The 15,768-nt window shown below is 40.1% G+C and overlaps 1 protein-coding gene across 1 annotated transcript in view; it reads left to right on the top strand.

Moving 5' to 3' along the window:
• Positions 1–5,736: 5,736 nt before the first annotated feature.
• EFNA5 (ephrin-A5) overlaps positions 5,737–15,768 on the top strand; it is a 321,956-nt gene continuing 311,924 nt past the window's right edge. The window contains exon 1 of the mRNA XM_015425589.1: positions 5,737–6,009. Coding sequence (XP_015281075.1) covers positions 5,885–6,009 — 125 coding nt within the window. The 5' untranslated portion in view covers positions 5,737–5,884. The remainder of the gene's footprint in view (positions 6,010–15,768) is intronic.

Raw genomic sequence — 15,768 nt, 5'->3', positions numbered from 1 at the left:
CAGCAAGAGAGAGAACTTCCAATTTGCAATTATGCAGCCTTCTGTTCCAAAACCATGTGTGGTATGGATTTTCTGATGATATCCTGCTCTTTCTGTTTTTCATGTCACTGGGTTTCTTAGCTTCAGTATTTCAGTCTCCCAGATGATGAATCCAGACAAAAAAAGATTGAGGTAATTAAATGATAATAAATTGAGACTTGGGAACCAAGGGAAATATGGGTCGATATGGTTTGAGCCCTCCTGCTTTCTCAGGTTTATGTATTCAGGTGTTCCTACCTCCAGAACACGATAAAAGTGCTTTACAAAATCTATTTCACCCAAAAGCAGAAGTCTTTTTTTTTTTAAGAATTCCTCAGACAATGTGCATACTTGCTTCAAAGTGGATGTGCTCTTGAATTGCCATTGATTTGCCTGCCAGCTTGTAGCAGGATTGGACCACTCTGTACAATTGGTTGATTCCAATGGTTCCCTTTTGCTAAGTGAGTAGCTTTCTAGCTTAGCTCTAATGGGAAAATATTATCATGTAATAGATGGGACCAACTCAGTGTAGCTTTGGGGTGAGTGGTATTTTTTTAGTCACCAGAATTTCCAAAAGTCCAGAAGATGGAGAATCATTGGGAGACAGCAATGACAGCATGTAGTACCTTCTAAAATGTATCTAAAGGTAAAGGTTCCCTTGCTCGAAAGCCAGTCGAAGCCGACTCTAGGGTTGCGGTGTTCATCTCCGTTTCAAAGCCGAAGAGCCAGCGCTGTCCGAAGACGTTTCCGTGGTCATGTGGCCAGCATGACTAAACACCAAGGTGCACGGAACGCTGTTACCTTCCCACTGAAGTGGTACCTATTTATCTACTTGCAATTTCTTGCTTTCGAACTGCTAGGTTGGCAGGAGCTGGAACTAGAGACGGGAGCTCACCCCGTCATGCGGCACCCAGGTCTCGAACTGCTGAACTACTGACCTTCCACAGCCTGCAGTTCAGCGTCTTAACCACTTGAGCCACCGCAGCTCCTAAAAATGTATCTACAAATGGCTTAATGATTTAGATATTATGCTTGTCTCAGCTGTAGGGCAATGGCAGCACTGCTGTGGTTACATGTCAAGAAGAAAAAGAAATAAAATTATTAAGAAGTAATAATTAGAAGAAAAATGGAATAATATTGCCTACTTTGTGTGATAACTTGGGAAGGGCAATGTCTAAGTCATGTTGCGATTGCCAAACAAAACGTGTCAGTGATGGCCAGACATGAACTTTGGTATCCATTTAGAGCCTTTCTTCACAAATATATGCACAGAATTACTGACACAACTTGCAGAAAGCTCTGTTCTACTGATATTCCCCAACAGAATTTCGGACTGACCCCAAATATACCCACGATTGTCTCAGCTTCTTTTTTTGGCCATCTTGTTATGTTTGGTGAGAACCATCAGCTGATGGTACCCCTACTTTGCACACCAGGTTCAGGCCTTGGCATGCTGGCTCTCGGGTATCAGGACTGGGAAAGACATTTGTTTGACACCCTAGAAAGCCACAGCTAGGCAGAGTAGACAACAGTGGACAAGTCAGATCAATGGTCTTGTGACAATATAGGCTATGTGTGTTTTTATAATTCAAAATGTAAATTGACTAGAATGTATATTCAATTTAAAAATGGCCATTTTCCATTCACTATTTTCTTATTATAGAAACATAAGTAATACATTCCAAGATTAAAAAAAACAACTACATTACCAGTGTAATTGTGAAACTGTCCTTTAGTAAGAAAAATGCTATAACTGGTTCAAAATATTTTTAAAAATACATTTTATAGAATAGTTATGTTCTCAACATAGTTATACTTTGTGTGCAATAATGAGGAGAAATTGGATGACCAGTGAGTCTATTTGATGGTATTTTTCTAGCACACATTCATATGCCAAACTGGATGAAGTCCTTGTTAGCAGACCTCATGATTCCAATAACTGCACAGTAATGTCAGAAGTGTTTATTAGCATGCACAAGCAGTTCATAACTTCGTCATCATTTTAAAAAGCAAATGTAGCTGATCTAAAGTTATTGTCTGTGCTTTATCTATACATTAAAATGTACCAATTGTTATTCTTATTTGCTTTTTAAATTTAAGATTATGTCTGTACTTTTTTTTTTGTTCTTTGACACATGGATTTTTGTTCTTGGAATAAAATCCCATTCGTGATAATGTAGAATATTTCATGGGGTACTATGCTAGCAAATATGGTTGAGCCAGCAATATGTTAAGGGACCCTTGCATACTTTACAGGTCAGTTACACAGCTCACAGTTATGGACAAAGCATGTCTTATAACTCAGACTACTCTTGTGAGTCTTTTTTACTGATGTTATCAGTAATGGGCCATGGATAGTAACTTGTGCAGTTACTATCCATGGCCCATTATACAAACTTTTAGCAACTGCAAAGCATATGAGGTAACACCAGTAAAAATTTCCTGTTATTTTTGAAATTTATTATTATGTATATTTAGTATAGACATTTGATATATAATAATCTGACCTTTTCCTCTTTTTTGTCAATTTTAAAAAGCAACACCTGGCTCTATATAATTTTTTTTTAAACATTCATTTCTGGATGTCTGTTATTGTACAATAGGAATATTGACCACTGAGGGAGGCCCGAAGGGGTCGAAACGCATATGGTCTATTGGTCAAAAGTTTTATCCATCATTTGGACATGTATAACTATCAGCTCTGAATGTAATAAGCTTTAAGAGTTGGATATTTGGAATATTTCTTTTAACCTTATGTATGTTTTATTTATGTGTACACCATAATAAATATTTGTATTTTTATAACAATTTATTTGTTAGCTTGACCCTCTTAGATCACAGCTACATTTTGGGTTGAGTTTCCTCCCCCCCTTTTTTTCTTTGGTATTTTTCAACAGCAACTAACTGAAAATAATAAGCATAAACATTGTGAGCCTGACATTTAGTTATCTCTCTGGACTGGACCTGAAAACTTCTCTAAATGAGCGGATCTTTAGGAGCAATTTCGTATTGGGTTGACTAAAGAAAGTGCAGCATGACAATCCGCCACTAGAGGGAGTCTGGGCACTTTCAAAGGATTGAAAGCCGGGAGAAAAGCCAAGTAGCTGAAAGACGAGTGAAAATGATGATGCCTGTTTTTGTTGCTGCTGCAGAAACCACAGAAGATTCAGTCACATTCCGCCAGGAAAACATTTTGTCCCTACTGAAAGTCATACGCTTCAAAAGAGGGACAGCACCCAAAAGATTCAGGATGCTCATTGTCTGTGTCTGAAGCCTTTTTGGAAGATTAACTCACATGGGGGCTCAGTGCTACGCATCCCACAAGGGACACTTTCGTCGTCTGAGGCGAGTTTCGACCGATCGATGAATCGCGCCAGTGGTGAATTGCAGAGCAGCGTTAATGCTTCCCATTCCCAGGTTTACACTTTGAACTTCAGCATGGTGTGGGCTTTATCGGAAGGGCTGGTGTGTAAAATACAACGCCTTTCAATTGCCTTCTGGAGAAAGGTCACCTGGTCTAGCTCTTTGGTTGCGCAGCATAAGAAATGCAGCTGCTGCCAGCAGATGATATTTCTGCCCTTTGAGAGATGTTAATGAAATATGGCTCAATAAAGCAATAAGGATCCGCTGCTTCCCTTTCTGTTCATGTAAATGTATGAGGTGCAAAAGGCTTCAGGTGAATCACTTTGCCGCATTAAGTAAGCACCAGCAGCGGCTCGGACACGGGCAGACCCATCCCCGGCGAGTTCTCACCGTGCTAGTCGGCAGGGGCAGAGCCCATCTTCGCATGCCAGGGATTGGCTTTAATAAACTAATCTGAAGCCCCAGAGCCGACTGGCGGTTTAGCAATCCCGAACGCATTTGTGGAAAGAAGAGGATTAAATGCGGAACAAAGTAAATTAGCAATCTGCCTTCCAGACCGTTAAACATTTTTATTAAATTTGATTACACAGTGGACGAGATTAGACTTGCCCTTTGCGGTCAAATTCAATTGATCCAGGCACATCCCAGACTCCAGCAGCCCATGGCGCACGCATTTCCACCCCAGCACAGGGGCGCTGGCTTCCATGTCGCTCTCCTCGCCCCACTGTTCACGGGGAATCGAGAGCTGGCGTCAGGGCATGTCTCGCACGCCAGCCTCTGTGATATCCCGCGCGGAAACAGGTTACCTGCAGTACTCAGGAACCACTCCTTGTAATTCAATTAGTCTGGTTTTCAGAAGGTGGGGTCGCGGGGGTGGGTGTCGGTTGGGCATAAGAGGCGGAGCCAAAGGCAAGAGAAACGCCTCTTTTCTACAGCCGAAATCCAATCGGGTGGGAGGGAACGCAGGGAAAAAAGCAATCGGTAAGCAAACAGCCGTCTGGGTTCTGACTGGCTGCTCTAGCAGTCTCCCCCCCCCCTTCCCAAGTAAACGGCATGCAAAAATCCCACATGATCAACCAACAGCGCCTTTGCTCCCAGCTAGCCGATTGCACCTCTTCCGTGCACGCACACACGGAGGCTTCCAGATCCGTCTCCTGACACATATACGCAAGTGGATGTGTGTGTGTGTATCTCGCTCCCGTGTATGCATCTATGCAGCTGTCTGTTGCGCGCAGACACCCAGCCCAGTAGCCTTCTCGTTTTTTCTAGGCTGCCGCTGTCAGATTTACACGCAGGAAACCGGTCATTGCAAAAAACGGGGCGTACCTATTTAAAGATCCCCCCCTCTCTTGGCAGACTTGACTTCTGTTCCTCCAATCCTCGCTGCTCTTTACGGTTCCTGCCTGCCAGCCGCTGCATTAGAGTTTATTTCATTTGCTTGCTGGAGTTGTGAGAGAGCGAGAGAGACATTTCCTCGCTCCTTTCTGTGGCGGCTTTTTCGCGGGGCTGCCCGGGAGCCGCTGCCGCCGGGCAAGACCCGGGGATTTCTCTCCCCCCCCCCCTTTCTAATGTAGTCATCAGCAGGGCGCTTTCCTTTTTCTCCTCCTCCCCACCTCTTTTGCAAAGTTGACGTTCCAGGGACTTGGACCTGCTTGGCTCCCAGAGCCACTTGGCGAAGGAGAGAAGAGACCGCGACCGCCGCGCCCGGGGGCTCCAGCAGCTCCTGCCTCGGGCAGAGGAGGCGCCTCCCCAGCGAAGCCGCACCGGAGGAGGTCGGGGAGGGGGAGCCTCCCTTCTCCTCCCCCGTCGCCCAAAAAACTACTCCCGAAGCCCCCGGATTGCCGCCCTCCTCCCTGGCTGGCTCTGTGGATTCCTTTCGCTTGTTCTTCTCTCGCGCCGGACCAGGAAGGAGGAGAAGCCTCCCCCCAAGGGAGAGGAGAGACTCGGCCAGTCCCGCTTCCCAACTCGAGCCCGAGAAAGAAAGGGAGGGAGGGAGCGCGCCAAAGTGGACTTTTCCTTCCGTTGAGGATTTCCTGTCGGCTCTCCTCAGCCGGCCTCCGAGCGCTGCCTCCGAGCCCTCGCGCCAAAGGGCGGGAAGCGGCACCGCCAGAGGAGAACGCCGAGCCTTCGCCCGGGCCACGACCGCGGAGCCGCCCCTCAGCGGCGCTGGACAGGGGGAGGGCCGGTGTATGTCTCGCCCTCGGCTCGGCTGCACAGGACTCGCCGTGAATGTGCTCCCCCCGCCGCCGCCTGCTGCTGCCGCTGCCCGGCTCGGCTCCCAGGTCCCCCTGCAGGGGCGCGCGGGCTCCATAAGACGCTCTCCTCGGCGCAGGCTTCCCCCGGGGGGCATCTCCTCGTGGCCCTCACCCGGCTCGCACTTTTCTCTTTGTGTGTGTCTCGTGACTTTGTGTGGTGTGTTCCTTTTGTCTCTGATCCCCCCTTTGTCGCCGTCGCTCTTGTCGTCCCTAAGCCCTCCTGTGCGGTGTCTCGGTGGCCGGGAGTGATGTTGCACGTGGAGATGTTGACGCTGATCTTTCTGGTGCTCTGGATGTGCGTCTTCAGCCAGGACCCCGGCTCCAAAGCGGTGGCCGACCGCTATGCCGTCTACTGGAACAGCTCCAACCCCAGGTAAGAAGGGAGGCGAGCGCAGAGCTGGGCCGGGCCGGAGAGGGACGATCCCCCCGTGGGGCGCCTTCCTTCGCGCCGGCTGCCAGAGCAGCATCTCCAGGCTCGCCGTTCAGGTCCCGCAGACCTGGACGGGGGAAGCACGAGGGGTCCGGCTTCCTCTTTTGTGTCTCCCTGCGATGGTGTTCCGAAGCACCAGAGGCACTTGTTTGCAGAAACTTTTCCTCCTGTGACTCCCATGTACGCAGGCTTGGAAGCATCACCCGGTGTTTGGTGTTAAATTGTATCGGTACATCTGATTTTAAAAAAGTGTTTTCGTGTTTAGGGTTCTTAATGAATGCCTCTTTCACCTTTGGTAGGCAGCACGGAACGTGGAGTATATTACACATGAAACTGCAGGCATGAAGTGTCTACTCAGAAAGGGTGTGTGCTTCCTTCAGTTCTCTGGTACTAGTGTTGTTGTTCGTATGTATATTTGTGTAGAGGACAGATATTCCATTTCTCTTTTGATCCAATGAAAGTTTTTAAAAGTTAGTGAATACCCACAAACTATTTTAATGGTTGTTTGCATGTTGGCATGTAATACTAATACTAATAATTAATAATAATAAACTTTCTAAGAGTCTTCCGTGCAGTTTAATTGCAGGGGATATTGGAATTGGCCTCCTGGCAACCACAGGTGGCACCTGTTCCATGCCAAGGTTTTAGAGATCGTAAAAGATCGCTCCCACTTCTGTTTACCTTCCTCATACTAACCAGTTAACAGTGCAGCCCTGTGAGCACTTTCCTGGAAATAAGCCTATTGAATAGACCTGTTTAGGATTGCTCTCCAAGTCAGGTTAACTGAGTAAGAAGCCTCCCAAGTTTTCAGTGCAGTCAGATGGAGGTTTTGCATGGTAAAGGGCAGCTCCCCTTGCTTAAACTGTCAGAACAAATTCAAGTGCAGTATCTGATGATGCTTTCGTACAGCACATTGATATTGTGTCTAGAAGCTGGGTAGAGAGAAAGCAGCCCTTGATATTTTCAGCAATGAGTTAGCATCATTAGAAGATGAGATTTAAGGGAGGCTACACTAGTACTGGAGAAAGTTCTTAAAATACTTGACAAAACAAATTCAGTTCAGGGTGTGCAGTTGTTGCTGTGTAAAAAGCAACCTTTATGATGGTTTCTTTGTTCTCTTTGCTGTTCTCTTTGCAGAAAGTGCAAATAAAAGCTAATAATTTGTTTTTAAATTCCTGTCAGAATCGCATGAGTGAATCTTCAGATTAGGAGTGTTTAGGATATTGCCAAGTCTTTCAGCATCAGAAAATTACAGTCATTTGTCAAATGGTACCTCTCTGACTTTGTAATGAGGCACCTAAATGCAGTTTTGTTTTATTTTTTTAAACTGAGAGTTGGAGGGGGGATTGCATTGTTAAAGAAGACTTGACCAGATTTTCCTTCTTAAACTTGTCAGGCTAGTCCAAGGAAGTTTGAGGACACTTTTATCTTGCACTATCTCTGCCTGTGATTTTGATATAGTTGCTTGGATTGAGGTTGGCACATTGACTTTTTTGTCACAGGTTATGTTTTTTAATAGATCTGTGGTGCCTGCAGAAGACTTACACTGTATTTAAAGGATGATATAAAATTAATAGTGCCAAAGTTAAAGTTTTAATTTTAAAGTCTTAGTTTTAGTAGATAGTTGATCATTTTAATGTAATGTATGGCAGCTTAAGCAAAACAAGGCACTAAGGAAGGGTGACAATGAATTAGATTGCATCAAGTTAATTTTCATGGTGGTGGTGGTTACTGACTTCTGTGCTTTCAAAACCTGTCATCTCTCTTACATCATAGCACAGACAAATCTGCAGCCAAAAAGGTTTCAGGTAAAATTAGGCAACTGTTGTAACAAGCAGCACTTTGCAGACATTATTTATAATGTACTTTATAAAAAGGAGCAACTGTCCCATCTTAATGCCCTAGGACAAGTTTTGAAATTAAATACATATTTGCTGAAGATATTAAAATAATAAACTGAATTCGCCCACTCTACTTGTGAAAAAGAAAACATTTGCTGCTTCGAATTTGACTAAATAACCTGCACATGTGACTATTTTGCTTAAATCAAAGTATGCTATTAAAGTTTTGCTTCCCTGCCTGTTATGGTATTAATTAGACATGTGAGTGAGGTACAGTGTTTAAATACAAACAATCCATGGTACCATGAGGTCAAACCAGACAGTTTTAAAGCATTAAAGTCAGAAAGGACCCATGTAAGTTAGACCTGTTGTGCACACTGAAAGAAACTTTTAAATAGTAAAGTTCTGGAACGCCCTAACATTACTGCTGGTGTATGTGTGTGGCAGAACTCCGTGTCGATGGTTTAGAAAACCTTGCTGATATTGTTAAAGTCTGTTAAGATACGGCATGTTTTTTCCAGACTTAAAAGTAAGGTTGAATGTTGAACTTTAATTTTTCCCCTCTAATAAATTTTCAAAATCGAAGCTGCACCTTTTATTATTACAAGGTCTGCAGATAGCTGTGTTGAACCTGTCAAACCTTTCTTTAGAGAGACATCAGAACATATTGAGAAGTTGCCACGTATGATCCTGGACCTGGAGAACCGATGTTATGACTTTTTTTTAAAAAGCTATCTTCACTTAAGAGTGAGTGTTCTTAACTAATAGCTAAAGATGTATAATTGGTAGCTATAAATGTTATTTAGTTAGTATAATAGCTAATTTTTGTAGTGGATACTCTTGTCTGATTAAGGAACCCACTAAGGTGTCAAGCCATAGCAAACTACCGTAGTTAAAGTGTTAAACACCCAATATACTGATAACTGTAGAAGTTTTATGCTCCTAATAAACTCAGATTTATTTAGATTTCATAGAATCTAAATATAATATAAGATATGAGATAATGTTTATCATCACATAGATGAATTAAAACCACTAACATAATGGTGAGTTATATGGCATTATTCAGTAAAAGAGATTTTGACTTAATTTACTGCCCCTCCCCAACTATATGGGCCACAGTCCAGTGTAGGGCTAGATGGCCTTATCCTTAACTTTGTGTTGTAATATGGCTTCACTTTTGGTTTCTTACCATGTATAAAAGAGTGGTATCCACTTCTTCCTTGCAGTTGCACTGAACTGTATTAATAAAAAACCCAACATTTTTATCATGAAAAAAGAAAATTTTAGAACTGCTGTAATTACTCTTATTTTTTCCAAAGGTAGCCTAGTTAAATGCACAGTTAAATAATGTGAAGAGGCTGTTGAAATTTGTTTATTTAAAGGAAATGTATAGAATAGCGATCAAAGACTTTTAAAGCCGTGATTCTTAAAGTGATTGTGTAATTTTTCTAGAGAAACATTTTGAAAATTCATTATAAACCTGTGGACATGATGTGGACTTCAGGCTCTAAAAACGTTCAGATCTGTGTTTATGACTGCAGAGGGTAGATTGCTGAATTGTACTGCAGAACACCTGGATTCAGTTTAGAGCCCTTCTGCAAAAATTGGGTATATACTTTCAGAGAGTTATAATGAAATCTTGTTAATTTTCCCTTTGAGGACTGTATCCTGCTAATACTTACACAGAGATTTTGATGTCCTGGATAGATTTAGGGATGTTACAATATTTTGTGCATTTGGTAATGTTTGGGGGGTTGCACCCCTCATTTTTGTCTCCAGTTTTTAGACTCTGGTAATAAAAGCTGGCTGGTTAATGTTTCTTCTCATAGATCTTCGGGCTATACTACACACAATGCCATATGATAACAATAATAATAATTACCTAGTTAAATATGCACAATGATTTTTATGGTTATAAATAAAAGCAGTATATTTTCTACATCTCAAGGGTGAATAAAATTTACATTTCTAATTATTCCGTTTGGGCAACACTATGACTTTTAATTAACTTTGATGTATGCATGGTATTTACAATGATAGCTGTAGCAGGGTGTTTGTGGGTAGGACTTCCACCGTACAATTGAAAGTTGACTTGTTTGTTGATGTTCAAATTGGTGTTCCACTTTGGTTTCAACAAAGAGGTCCTTCCTAGGCTGTTTTGATTGTGAGACATCTTGTAGTCCAGGTTTAGCTGAAATTAATGGGGACAAAGGTAACACAATGAAGTGCAAGTTTCAAGTTAAAAGTCTTAAAAGGTGTGGCCTTCAAGGTGGCAGAGCTGTTGAGCATTTGTAAATTTCACTGAGTTTGACAGATGTATAGAAAGTCTTCAGCTTTTTGTAAAATCAGAGCTCTTTCCTACTTAATTTCCTGTAGGAATGTTGAATAGACTGTTTTATAAATTCCACGTATTTCATTAGTAACATGGTTTTATGACAAGAGAGATGTTTCTGTAGGTGCCCAGGTAGCTATTACTTGGTGCAGCTTGATCCTGTGAGTGTTAACTTGGAAGTTTAGTCTCAGCAAGTTTAGTGGAACTTAGATGGGAGTGAGTGTGCATAAGATTTCACTCCACCCGTTAAGCGTAAACATGGATAGTTTCATATGGTTCATTTCTTAAGGCTGCCTACTTTGGGTCAGAAGCTTAAATAAACTCTGTATAGGGTGGGTCCAGTGGGTTTGGCACTAATGTTCCAGTATCAAGAGTCAGGATACCACCGAGATTTATGTCCAAGAAATATAGCTTATATTTTAATAGCTGACGTGGCAACCCAAATCTGGAAATGCTGAGATCTCCACCCCAGTAAACTTATGACTTAGAAGTACAACAGAAAAGCCCTCTTATTATTATTATGTAGCTTATCTGATTTTAATAATGATATCCTGAACTCCAAAGTTCCTATTTTTTACAAAATTAAGGTTTCATACAGTTTGGCCTCTTCTGTAAAAACCTACTCAATAAGCTTTGGAGGCCTTTACTTTTCAAAGAAATGACAACTATGAGAGGACAGAACTCACTTGGCTCTTTCCAGGTACCTTTAATGGAGATGTTTAAGTGCTGGTACTGCTTGCCTTATTTACTGTTAAGGGAAGACAGATAAAGATGAGCTAGCCTACTATTTCTATGCTGGGATAAGAAAATGGATGAATACAGTTAGTTCATCAGGAATCCTCCTCTTTCCTCCTTGAGACTTGGGTGAAGATAAGCATATGTACAGAGACAAAGGAGAGAAATATGATGAACAAGAATGTTTTTAAGCTAAGCTTTTAAACTAATCTCAGTTCTGTTCTTGTTTACTTAGATGTAAGGCTCATTATAGTAAACTGTGCTGTCTCTCAAGTAAGTTTGTGTAGGATTGCAGCAAAAGTATTTTCGTGACGTAAGATTTCTGTCTTTATGTATTTGCTAACAGATCTGTGAAATCTATTTGATTAGGAACTAAATACGAGCACAGTTCAATAAAAGCTGAACATTATGACCCAGTGATTACATATTGCTTGTTTGAATGGGAAAACTGTATATGTGCTTAACTCTCTCAGCTTCGGCTACATCATGTCCTACAACCCAATTATGAAGTGAGATTTTCAGCTATTATGTCTTAGTTTGCATATGGTTGTCATGGGGAGGTGTATATATGTGTATATGTGTGATGGGGTCTTTTTAAAAAAAAGGTGCAGTACAAAATATACTGTTTTGCTAAAATATTGGAAACTATTTTTAAAAAAGTTTAAAATGTGCAAGAATAGTTATGTGAAGATTAGTTTAGTTTTCTAACAAAGAGGCTACAGTTTTAGTGGAAGTTATGAGCTGAACGTGTCTTTTTCATTAGCTGCATATGCCTCCTTTCTTTGTTTCTTTGATAATCCAATCCAATTGCTGTGGTTTAAAAGCTCCATATATAATTCTTTAATTCCTGGCCAATTAACCAACATTTTCAGTAGTTGTGAATGATATATTTGCTTTTGCAAATATATATATTCCATTGGTGTTTACTTATGCACTCTATGAAATATATTGAGTTCTTAACAATTTTTTTAAGTCCACTTTCCAGTTATGTTACAGGAACTGAAGTATAACCCCGTTGTAATACACACTATATGCAAAATCGAATATTTCAAATTACTAATATTTCAGCATTTTAACAGTATTGTGCATGCTTAGTAAGGCCTGTTAGAGCTGGATCATGATACCAAGTTGTCATAATTCTTTTTTTGAAAGCAAAAATACAAGATCTGGAATCTACTTTAAAGAATAAACAGTACTCTTTATAACGTCTGTGCTAATGACATGGATAAAGGAAATCTCTTACATTGCTAAAGAGAATCTTTTTTATAGTTGATGGATGAAAATGCACTGTTCAATTCTTATTTTTCATTCACATACATCAAAACTGGTTTATGATTTTTAAGCTTTAGTAAAAGCCCACTCACTTTGTTCAAATAAAAATCTTTTTTCGTCTTCTATATAAGAACAGCCAACTTTTGTACTGACAAAAGAAAATATAAAAGTTTTGAGGAATAAACTGTTTAAGCATTGTAAAGAAGACAAGTCACCAATTGTTGTCAGTATGCTTTATAACTAGTGTGATCCAGCGGTAATGCATATTTGTACCCTGATCCTCCAGATTATGAAATGTAGTTGGAAAGGCTATGGGACCCAGTGAAGTTGGAGCCCCTTCATTCAGACTTATCTTTAAATTCCGGAGTTCAAAATGTTTGAATGGGGAAAGAGGTGTGAAATGCTGTCTTTGCTTAGGTGTAGTTTCTCCTAATGTTCATTTTGTACAATCTTGAGAGTTGATTGGTGGTGGTGGGGGGGAGCAAGCAGTTAATGAAAAAGAAACTGGAAGATGGGTTGCAGCCTGGACTCTTAGTCCTTCTTTTTTAGCAGTACGTTTGTGTGTCCGATCTTGTTAACAAGAACAAGAGCAACTCTTATTTGTGGCCAGCTCTCTTGTGTTATTTTATCAGTCCCATATCTTGCCTATTTGTATATATGCATACAGAAGTACTTCACACAAGGAATAGTGGAACCAACCTGCTGAAGCCATTTTCAAGGCTAGTTTTATCTCTGTTTAATTTGAGTTCATATTGAGCTCTTCTGCGAAGCCTCCATTTTGATTTACTTGGTTCTAGTCAGCTGCTAAAAAGAGCATTGAATAAAATGGAGCTGAAAGGAAAAAAGGGGATAAAACATTTGAAATATCAAAACTTAAATGATGGGTATAAGCCCCTTGATTTTTCTTTTGTTTGCTGTAGAAATGTTATAACATTGCTTTACCACAACAATTGATTTTAAATTGTTTGTGTTCAGTAGCTTGTTTTCATGCTGTGTTTGGTATGTTATCATTCCACATTATTTTTTGGTATTTAGTATAGTTTATGATATCTTCTCCCTTATGAAAAAGTTATTTCAGTTTAATGGTGAACATCATTTTTTCACACTGTGTACACTTTGTGTTCTGTTTTCCCAGTACAAATGAAATAACATGGTTTTTGAAATAGTGATAAAACACAAGACTTTTATATATTTTTGAAGTAAAATGTCATATATTTAAATTTGTTCTAAGAAATTATCCTTCTTTGCCTACCAGATCTCTTTGTTTGGTCTTGCAGAAGAGTAATTAATAGCCCATGTTCTGCAATCTGTGGTAGTCTTGTCTTTGAATTTCTAACATAGTAGGTAGAATGGCCTGCTTCCTTTGCCTACTACAGGAAAATGGAATACCCACTACTACTGTTGTTCAGTGTCATTCTATTTTTTCAATGCCAGTGGATCTCCCCCACAAATGAAGTAATATTTAATAAAGCCAATATGGGTTTATACAACTTGTTCCAGTTTTTAAAACCCTTTTAAAAAACACAGCTTTTTAAACTGTATGTTTCAATAAATGATTAGCAGTGCTATCCTAAAAAGGTGCAGCCTTCTGAATCCATTGAAATGGATGGACTTAAAATGTTACAGCTCAGTAATAGTAGTGGTTGGTAAAATATTATCAAGTAACCAATTCTAGAATTTTCAGAAGGCAGGTAATTTCCAATTTCTAAGGTGCTACTAGTCTTGATTTTAGCTGTTCTACTTCTCTTGTTCAGCAGTCAATATCAGATATCAATAACTCTAACTCTAGTGTTCAAGTTTTTAAAATATTAGTGCATATGCAGACACTAGCATACTTCACATAGTTTTCTTGTTCTTACCTTTTAATGTTAATTTGCTCATTTTATGAGTGAACAGTGTTGTTAGTACTCTGGCTGCATCATCTGTTATAACATTAAAATATTTTCCCCTCTTGCATAGAAAGTAGGTTTGTAGCTTAAAAATGGCATTTTGATGAGTTTATTGTATCATTCAGATACATACACACACACACAAACAGAAATAGCTTCAAATGTATTTCTCTTAGGTGAGATAATAGTTATAAAATGTAGACATTGTGAGTGGTACAACAAAAATTTGCACATATTTTCAGATACTTAGAGCCATTATTGCCCAATTGGATTCTATCACTATTGACTGTATTCCTATTGTTTCCCAAAAGAAGGTGGTACATAAAATGCCTTAAGCCATTAGAATGGCAAACTGCATTTTTAATGTTAGTGGTATGAAAGCCAGAGGGACACAGAATCTGTTATTGATTCTTCATTATTTGTAAGGTTTCAGTGTTCTGGTGAACAATAAGACTCTATTTTTAAAGTCATAGACTTACTAGTGATTAATTATGTTTGGTATATCAAGGGAATCTGTACAATGCTGCATAGATTGGTTCTCTTTGAGGTTAGGATTCTGTGTGGTAGCAAGCCCCTTCATAAAATGACTTCATTAGTATGAAGGAAAACAGGGAAGCCAAATTTCCTGCAGTGAACACTATTTTACCATTATTGCCAATGAGTGGAGGATTGGAAATGTAGATTTTGAACAAGAAGCAAAACAGTGCTAAAAATGTGCTTCCATGTACGTACAACTATTACGTTTTTCTCATATATTGTCTTTGGGGGAAAATTGCCCAGTCACAGACCCAGAGAAGATAATAGTATTCCATGTGTGGTAACAGCTATTTTTACTTGTTTACTACTGTTGGTTCAATACATTTTATACCTTTTCCCCATTCGTTAGAGGCTTGGCTTATTAAAAATTAGTGATCCATCACTAAGAGGGGTATAGTACAAGTAGTGGTACTCCTGACAGGGGTTTTGTGCCAAGCAGTAGGAAACAATAGGGATGCAAGAGCTGCCAAAAGTGTGTCTCCCAATTACTAATTAGGAAAAAAAAATCAGCTACTAGAGCAGCTACTATGGCATGCACAGGGACAATTTCTTCTAAATACTGAGTAAATAATAATAATAGCCCAACAGTGGTTATAATGGTTTATGGGGCTTCCCCTGCTTTCAGTAACCTTTTGAAATGTTGAATGCTCTAGGGAACGAGTGGGAAGAATGCGTGTCTTGCTGACTTTATCATCAACTTTTTAATGAACACCAACTTTTGCAACAAGGAATGTTATGTTACGAAGGGGATGACATAGATTCCCTTAGCCAACAAATTGGCCAATATGACAATAAATCAACCATTCCTTTTTATGATTCTGAGTTACAAAGCTGCCAATCATTCCTGGCACACCATCATGGCTGTGGTGTCTATAATTAGCACATTTTTATAGCGTTTACAGTGGGAAAGGAAAGGGGTGCTTGCAGAGCTATAGCTGTCATGGGAACAATGAAAAACTAATCACATACTGTACTGCCACAATTTTGAGCTTGGTATTTAAGGAAAATATCATGTAGGATATATATTGTATTATATATAAAGTTTGATTAGATAAACAGCCAAATGGGAAAATGCTACTACCTGATTTACTGT

The sequence above is a fragment of the Gekko japonicus genome, unplaced genomic scaffold (assembly GCF_001447785.1).
Source record: "Gekko japonicus isolate JY-2015 unplaced genomic scaffold, Gekko_japonicus_V1.1 scaffold913, whole genome shotgun sequence".
Lineage (NCBI taxonomy): Eukaryota > Metazoa > Chordata > Lepidosauria > Squamata > Gekkonidae > Gekko > Gekko japonicus.
The sequence above is the reverse complement of the archived record's forward strand: the minus strand, read 5'-3'. Positions and strand labels throughout refer to the sequence as shown.